At 33.6% G+C, this 9551-nt stretch overlaps 1 protein-coding gene across 1 annotated transcript in view; it reads left to right on the top strand.

The window, feature by feature from the left end:
* The window catches only part of LOC109842889, a 29591-nt gene extending 25486 nt beyond the window's left edge, over nt 1-4105 (top strand). Inside the window, 2 exon segments of the mRNA XM_020411798.1 lie at nt 2623-2695; nt 3547-4105. Of these exon segments, the coding sequence (XP_020267387.1) occupies nt 2623-2695; nt 3547-3715 (242 nt within the window). The 3' untranslated portion in view covers nt 3716-4105.

Genomic DNA, 9551 nt, shown 5'->3' on the forward strand with positions numbered 1-9551 from the left:
GGGTGTTATCGGAGCGGATACGGTTCGGATATGACATTTACCATATCCATATCCGCTTTATATAAACGGATACGGATACAGATCATATTCGGTAAGAAAAAACATTAACCATATCCGCACTTATCGGAAACGGATACGGTTCGGATATTTGAGAATCGGATCGGATATGATCACGGATATAAACGGATATTTGACAAATGGATATGAATCAAATATGAATTAGTACACCTATGCATAAATTACAACCAAATAGGTAAATGTATGTGGTTGTATGCTTCTCCTTAATTCACATATAATTAGAATTACTCTATATAGTAATAGATAATTTCTAAAGATAGTTACAGAAATGTAATATAAAACTCTGAGAATAGTTTCTGAGAATAGATTGCAAACAGAAGACTCCTCTAAGAACATGCAGCAGACACACTACAACTAGCCCTATATCAATTGAAAATATAATGTAATTATGATTAAGCATCGCATAGACACATAACTATGAAATTTAAAACCATATAATTCAGCTGAAGAAAATTAAGAAATACAATAGGTGCTCTATACATGGTAGCGTGGAGACCGTCATAAGAATTGACCAACAGAGGCAATTTTAAACATTTACCATGATCGTTGAGAAATCTCAATGAACTTGTATAGAACCTATAGAAACAAAAGCAGAAACATTTACCATTGATTCCACCAAACAACTGCCAGAAATGGAAAATTTAAATGAAATGATATGAAGTAAGAAATTAGCAGTTAACCGTCTGTTTGAACCAAAATTATGTGGAAACGTAAACAAACATCTAGGAACAACACATGGATGTGGCGACCTCTTGTTATGAGCTCAGTTTCATGATAGTCCATCGTCATCCCATCTTGCTTTTTCTAAAAATAGGAGTTTTCATTAGCAATCAAATGCAAATGGAGTTCTCAGATGAAATAGACGTTTAAAATTTAGTTGAAACGCAGATAACTCTATTTGATAGCAAAGGTGCTTGACTCATCAGGTTTTTAATATCCAAACGTTCAACGTCACAAACTGCGTTTAATTTCAACAAAATTACCCTAAAATTTTAGATGTTCACCCTAAAAATTGAGAATGGCGAAGACGAGGCTCTGACGAGGCGACGACGGCGGCTGGACGCGGCTCTGACGGACGAACCAGACGGAACTGGCAAATGGGCGAACGGCAGGACCGCGGGCGGCGGGACAAGCGGTCGGCCGGCGAATGGCGAAGACAAGCCTCTGACGGAGGCGAAGATGACGGCTGGATCGCGGCTCTGAACGGGCGAACATCGGGCGCAGGACGCGGGCGCGGCGATCAGAAGGATTTTTTGTGGAGGCTGGAATATTGAGCGAAGGCGGAATGGGCTAGGGTTTTTAGATGTAGTTGGGTTTTGGGTTAGTGGTTACGGGTTTGTAATTGTAACTTTGAATAGGACCCGAATTATTATTACATTGCGGATATCCGTATCCGCAATTCTTATATCCGTATCCGAATCCGTATCTGAAAAAATCCGAAACCGGATCCGTATCCGAAACCGTATCCGCCCGGTTTTAAAATTTGCTTACCATATCCACATCCGTTCGGATACGGATGCGGATCGGTTCGGATATATCCGAACCGTTTGGCACCCTTATTCATGCATGCTGCAAGAACTCTTGATTATGGCCTCATTCTGGATCTTGCTTTCTTTCTCCATTTTGTATTTAACTTTATACCAATGTGTCCCAATGTTTAATGGCAGATTAAGTCTTATTTGCAAAATCTGAGTTAATATTTATGGTGAAAAACAGAAAGGGTCTTGTCTATCTTAAATAAATATAGAGTTTCTACTTTGGTTATTTTGGATTGGCGAGTCATTTCGTCTGCATTCACATTTGTTTGCAATTAGCTACTTGGTTTCCAGGAACTTCATCAATCCTCCAGCAGCCAAGTTGATTCTTAGAATAGCAGTTGTTCTTTTAAGTGTTTCAAACAAACAAATCAATTCCTTTTCTTTTCTGTTGTTCTTTTCTGGCTACTCAAAGGAACTCAACAAGTTGAGGGACCCAAAGATGATATCATTCTACTTGTATCTGCACGTGATAAAATATGTTGCACGTGATATAATATGTATGAGACCTGCAATCATGCATAAAGAATTTTTTTATTTTTTCCTTCTATCAAATAGAAAGATTATAGATGAGCTATTGTGTAAATATCTAATTGCACATTTAGAACAACACTGTATAGAAAAGTGCATTGGTAAGTGGAAATTGTCATCATCAAGACTAAAATGTGACAAAATTGTAATATTAACAAACTTTTAATCATGTTATTGTGAGTGGCAACATTGTTAGGCTATCCCAGAAACCAATGAACCCCAGAGTACTGCATTATACTTAGAGATGATTAACATTTCTACTTTTGGAGATGATTAACATTTCTACTTCTGAAGCCTACAACTTTAAGACTACTTGTTCAATGCTCATTTGGCCTTTGCATATGAAATGTAGCATCTCCCTTTGTGTTTTGTTTTAACTTTTTAATTCCAGCTGATGATTTGATTCATTTGTTCATTTTGGCAATTTGCAACAAATATTTGTTAATACTGGTTTTTGCTTGTTTATTTCTTTTTCTAGCTAGCAATGACCGCCTGCATGGGACGACAGCATATGGATTCGGACTTCGCGCTGAGAATCTCAGGGATGCGAGGTTTTTCTTTGACCATTTAGTTGCCACGTTCACACATCTTTAATCAAATTCTATCAATAAATGAAAATAGATGTTTATTGGATATGAAAAGCACTTTTAGTTTGTAATTATGTTCCATGCACAACTTGAAAGTGTAGGTAAAACCGAACATGATAATAATAATAGGCCAGCAATATTGTATGATTCAGAAGATTGGACAAGAGAGATGGTTCAATCAAATATGATGACTTCAACGTAGGTGAGTTCGTCTAGCAAGTAGCGCCTCAATATGTAAAGGTAGACATATACTAAGGACAAGTATCTGCGGGACTAGTTGTGTAATTGAAGATGTTAAGCATAATGTTACCTTGGTAAACATTAACACACAACAACTTAAAAGTATTTGGATAATGGTCCTTCATATGGGTTCATTGATCAAGTTTTCCCCCCTTTCCTTTTCTTCTTTGTTTTTTCTGTTTCTTTTTAACTCTTAGCCGGATCCTGTGCATTGTTTACCACTGAGCCTGGCCTGAATGGTTCTAGAAAGAAGTTTATAAAGCTTTCCCGTAGTTAGCCATAATTGAAGTAATTTACGAAGAATAGTTCACTTAGCCAACCTCAGATAGCTGCAGTAAGGTTATTGTTTGATGCAGGGTGAAGTTTAAAAATTCATAAATCAGACTCTTGTGTTTTATTCTGACAAGATCCAGATGCGTTCATATGACAAAAGGTTTATTCTGACACGCAAAAGTGATTTAATTACTGAACTTTTTTTATTCAAAGTGTATTATTATATTGATACAACTTCTGCTTGCTTCTTTTTTTTTCTCTTTGTTTAGAATTAATTTCTTTATTGCTTACCAAATATGCAGTTACGAAAGAGCAGATCCCAACTATGTGATGTTGACTCCAAATAGAGAGCATTTGGCTGAAGGTGTTCTTCGCAATTTTGGGAAGCGACCTGTGTTCCAATCCGAGATAAACTCTGGAAATTATGATCGCTTGCCGAGAGAATTGAAACCTATTGGAAAGATCTTTTAAATGTATGGTTTGCAGATCTTTTTGGGAATGCAGAGGGAATTAGCATGTGGGTTTAAGCTCCAAAGCATCCAAATCAAGGACGCTAGCAGATCAACGTCTGTCGTTAATCTGAAATTCTGAGGTAAAGTGGGCTATTTATTAGTAATGTCACACCATCTGCGTCAATGAGCAGAGCAATTTTGGTCTTGTTAACATTCAATGTAATTAATCATCTTCTAGGATAACTTTCAGTTCTCTTCATGATGATATGATAGCTATGTAATTGAACAATTTGAGAATTTATGTTTCATTAATATCTTGGTCGTTAGTTCACAATGAGAGTTAAGTTTCACTCTCATAAACCTGTGTGTTTCTCGGGGATTTATGAGGAATCAATGAAAGTCATCTGCTCCGATCTCCAGTACTTTGTGTTATTTGCGTTTTGTCACGTCCCGGGCCCACTGGTCTATTGGTGTGGTGCAAGCCGTGACTCAATCCACTATCAAAATCAACTAGCTGATGTTATGCTTGAGTTTTGGGCTTACCTCTTTATGCCGCACAATTTTATTGTAAATTCTCGATATTGGACTATAGTTGGGGTCTCACACGTTTAGTATGTAATATATTCAATCACTGGTTTTGTATTCAGATTGAGGTGTTGATAAAAGTGCTCTTTTGTGAGGCAGAAGGTCTCTCATCCTATATTGTTGTTGTTTCATCATTATGATCAAATTAACTTGTTATTTTCACAGAAATTGATGTAACATATGTAACTGTTTTTTTCTTTCTTTTTTTTCTTTTTTTAATGGTGTATACAAATATGAATCATGAACTCTTGATCAAGAACCATACCTGTTTTATGATCTTTTATAAGATACAGAGAGCAACCACACTGTTAGACGAGAAGCTCTCACATATTTTTTTTTTCAATGAAAATTTCCATAAATAAAATGTCCTAATTTCATTCTGGTAGCAAATATCATCATCAAGAAGTTGGATCTAATCTACATCAAAAACTAGACGCAATAAAAATTTGTTTTAATCATATAATTACCGAAGCATGGCTCTGATACCAAATATTCTTTTCATTGAGAGAGAAGGATAAGTTGAAATCCTAATCTACATTTGTTATCATGTCTTATCTTTGAGGTAAGACATATGATTTAATTAGCCCACAAATTTGTTATCTTAAGACAAGATTTAATAATCATAACTAGAAAGGGGCTTTTCAGATTAAAGACATTGCAGAAGAAAAGGGGATTTTAATCATCATCCATGGTGAAGAAGCAGCAATCATAGGGGACAACTTCTAAATCTCCCTATGCTATCTTTTCTTGTGTTGCTATTGCTATGACCTTTTATCTTGTTGATGTTTTGTTTTCTGGTGAAATTGAACTGGATTATAAGCATTAAAACACTATCTGTGTGGTTGTACTTCTATCTTAGCCATGAGCAATAAGGAATAGCTATATGTGACTGCCAAATTACACTTAGATAATGTGATGAAAGGCCTCTCCTCATCCATTTCTTTATGTTAGATTGGAAGGCACATATAAACTATTTTATTATATCTTAAAGCTAAGTTTTGATTATATTTTTATATATTTTTGAAGAGGGCTCCTCACCCTTATTTTCTGCACCAAAAAATAAAAAAACAAATAAAAAACACTATTACCTGTCGATTCTTAATCATGAAATTAGATAGTCATCTTAAAACAGTATGTTCGGGATATGGCAATAGAATGCTACATTGAAAGAGAAACAAAATAGAAGTCTTTCATTTTAAATCCTTTCACTCATGTACAGTCCTGATTGTCTAAATGTCTACACCATTTTTGGTCTTGAGTGCATGAATAAAGTTGTCATATCGAGGGTCTGAAGCTTTCCAAGAAGAGAGATGGATTCATAGAGAATCTGATGGACAGATTGGACACCGAATCTTGTCACAAATTTGGTTCAAGAAATATTCAATGTGTCTCGACTTGAAAAGTACATTACAAACATCTCTTAGCGAGGGGGGTAGAAGTCAATGTTTAGAAGGCAATGATCATGAAATTGGAACTTTTGCATTGTGATGGAAGAAAGTATGGGAACTTTTCAATGAGATTGTTGATACGACAATTCAGTATTCAGTAATCAAATTTCTTCCCATAGGAATCTTGTTATCGGCAATAACTACTCTCGTCCATTTCCATCATCGGTTGTACCACTTTGATGGCATACTTCTTGTTACATCTCCCTACTTTTTTTTCTTTTTTGAAAAAAAAAGGATGACATCTTTAGAGATCTCACCTATTGTAATACCTCAAAAATGGTTAGTTACATATAATAGAGTACATCCCTAACTATGTAGTGTATTCTGAAACTGTTAAAGTATCTTTTTACACATACAGACCATGAGAACCACCTCAGCTACAATTTCAAAAAAAAAAAAAATTTACAATCCACAACAAAAAGGTCAATAGGGCATCAAGCCCTGCTTCCAGCAACATCAACAACATGAACTAACACAAAACTTGGTTCTTCCTTATTGCTTACCGCATTGTCTAGCATCTGTATATGGCCTTCACCCTTCAGCATCAACTCTCCCTTGATTATAGCACCCTGACGAAAAAGAAGCAAAATAAGAAATAGCTTGTCGTATCTCGAGAGAATGCTTGTGTTTATGCTCAAAAAAATTTCTGTTTGTTCAATCCATATACACCAGATTGTAGCACACAAGAAATATTTAAAAGTTTTTTTAACATCTTTCCTTAGAGCTAGCTTCCTCCAATGCCAAAGCTCAATCATGAGGGTAAGTAGAGAAACAGAATTTATATCCCAATGATAACCACATTGCTTGAGCCATCCTACATTCAAGGAATAGATGCTTATGCGACTCATCAACCTGACCACACATCACACACAGAGAATCTACCTCCACTCCTTTACAAATGATTCTATCTTTAGTGTTTAATTTTTCTAGTAAAGCCAACCAGAGCAGCATCTAAACTTTCAGAGGTGTAGTTATTTTTTAAATATCAGAATATGAAGCTCTCAAAGCCTCTATTAACAAGGAAAAGATAGTATGATTTGGTAGAGAAAATTCCAAAAGCAAACCATCTCCAAATTGTTCTATCTTTATCATTTTGAAAAAAAAAATCTCTACAGCAATTGCGTCAATTTCAAATACTTGAACACCAAATCCCTTGGAAGTTGCCTCTTAAATTTTGGTTTCCATCTCCAATTCTGACCAACATACTCTCTCTAGGAATGAACAGTAGCAAAAGAATCTTGAGGTAGACGGAATAATTTAGGGAAATCAGAAGCCAAAGCACAACCTCAATTCCAGTTATCTAACCAAAAATATGTTTTTTACATTTTCTAACTTGACCTTCAGTATTAATCAAGAAACTGTCAACAAATTCAAGAATCTCTTTCCAGAAATATGACACAGACAAATGATTCTAAATAGTTAAAAATTCAGAGATGTAATATTTCCTCTCAATGATATTTTTTCACAAAATATAATCATTATTTAGCCAAAGCTATTTTCCTAAGAGAGCTTTATTTCATCACTTTCAAATTTAGAACACCCAGGCCTCCATTACTTCTTGGTTGGCACACAGACTCCCAATTGATAAGATTAGATACTCCTTTGCTCTTCAAAGAACCAGATCATAACTCTATCCATTCTTTCACAAATCCACACATGGAATTAGAAGAAGGCCATCCAAAACATGGGCATAGATAAGAGAACAGGATTTAATAGAACCAGTACCTACCCCCTCTTGACAAAGTTTTTCATTTCCACAAAAATTATTTTTTTCGATTTTATTAAATAAGGGAGTGCAATCCTCTTTATGTAATTTAGTAAGTCTTAAAGGAACTCCTAAGTAATTGAAAATTCTTCACTTATAATTCATCATATTTGCGAATTGTTGTTGAAGACTTGAATTGTTTTCTAGAGCAAGCAGGACACTCTTTGAAAAAATTATCTACAACCTTGAGATCATCCCATAAACATACAAAAGCAATTTTTATAGGGGGTAAATAAAATCTAAGTTGCAAGTGCACAACTATCAAGTTATAGTATAAAAGATGTCGAATCCTCGGGGAAAGTGTTGTAGGAGATAATCAAAATCGGTTTCTAACCCACACAATTAAGAGTGATAAATGTGGTTGTGAAGAGCTACAAGGAAAGTGTGATTATTCACAAATAAAACAAAATTAGAATAAGAGGGTAGAAGAAATTAGAGAAAAATAAGGAACAAATAAAAAAAAAATAAGAATAAAGAGGAAAATCACAAGTAAAAGATGGAGGAAAATAATTAGTGAAACGAGAAATCTAGATTTGAATCCACTAGTCAATTTCACTTAGGATTTATGTACTATTCTCTTTTTACCATATTTTACTTTAGACTTATTAAGCATAGACTATCAAACCACTTTTAAAGAAAGCATAACCTATCAAATTATCATCTAAGTAAAAGTAATATTCATAAAAAAACAATAACTAGATATTAATTTCTAGAATTCATAAGCATAACATATCAAACAACTTAAGATATGCATAGATTATTAAATTCTTCTTCTACCAATTAGTTTTCTAGTTGATTATCCTAAATATGACCATTTTAAGCATAAAGGAGCAATTCACAATTCATAAAAGAAATCAAACTAGTTTCATACAACTCTAGAATTCCTACAAAATTTTAGTTACACATTTTGGGAAATGAAGAGATAAAATCTAAACTAGAGAGTATGAAAGAAAGAGAATAAAATACAAATAAAAAAACCTAACTACAAAACTAAGAATAAGAACATACAAATAAAGATCTAAACTATGAACATAAAATAAATCTAACTACAAAAAGAAAATACAAGAAAATAAATCTATATTACCAAATAAAAATACAAGGAAATAATACAAAAATAAAAATATGAAAGAAAATCTATTCTACAATGCATCAAAATAAATCTAATCTACCAAAAGAAATAAAATCCTAAACCATGAATATCTAAGCAGAAAAAAAAATTACATTACAAAAGGGTTCTAGCCCATTGAAGGCAAATCTCCTATCTTCATCTTCATCTTCAATCAACAAATAAAGAGAAGAAAAGAAAATATGTAGAGGCAAAAAATTCTTTTATTAATTGTAACAAAGTTACAATTTTAGAAGGTCTTCTCAATTAAAAGTAACTTTTCTCTCCAAATGGAGTTTTTACAAAAAATTTTACACTCAAATCCTCACCATTTACCCCTATTTATAGCATATAGTAAACAACTAGAGTCATTAGATTTTACTTAGGGTCCAAGGATTAAATCTTTTTTATAAAACAAATTAGTTATAGATGAATCGGTTGACCAATCCCTTGGCCAATCGGTTGACCAACCGATTAAAATTATAATTTAAAAAATTCAGATAGCTCTGCCTCATCGAGATAGGCAATTTTCATATATTATATGTTAAATTTCGCCTTTCGGATTGGGAGATATTGTCATTTCTTTGTGGCTAATCATTCTAAATATGATTTTTGACTAGATTTCTTTTCATATTGGATCCTTATTTCTTTGGCTTCTATAGGCTGCTTGGCTTGACCCCGGACTTCAATAAAAGTTAAAAAATAAGGAAATTTGAGTTCTTTTTGAGTTTTTATTTATTAATTATTTATTACGCTACAGATTAAGATAAAGCATGTTATTAGTAAAATTTTTATTTAAATAAAATAGATAATATGTACAAACATATAATAAAAATGTGATTATCAAATTTCCACACAAATTATTTGTTGTCTAAATGCCTGGCAAAAAATAATAATGTCTTCTGCATATTAAAGGAATAGAACTTTAGGTCTCGTATTATCAGTGCTAATA

The sequence above is a fragment of the Asparagus officinalis genome, chromosome 5 (assembly GCF_001876935.1).
Source record: "Asparagus officinalis chromosome 5, Aspof.V1, whole genome shotgun sequence".
Taxonomy (NCBI): domain Eukaryota; kingdom Viridiplantae; phylum Streptophyta; class Magnoliopsida; order Asparagales; family Asparagaceae; genus Asparagus; species Asparagus officinalis.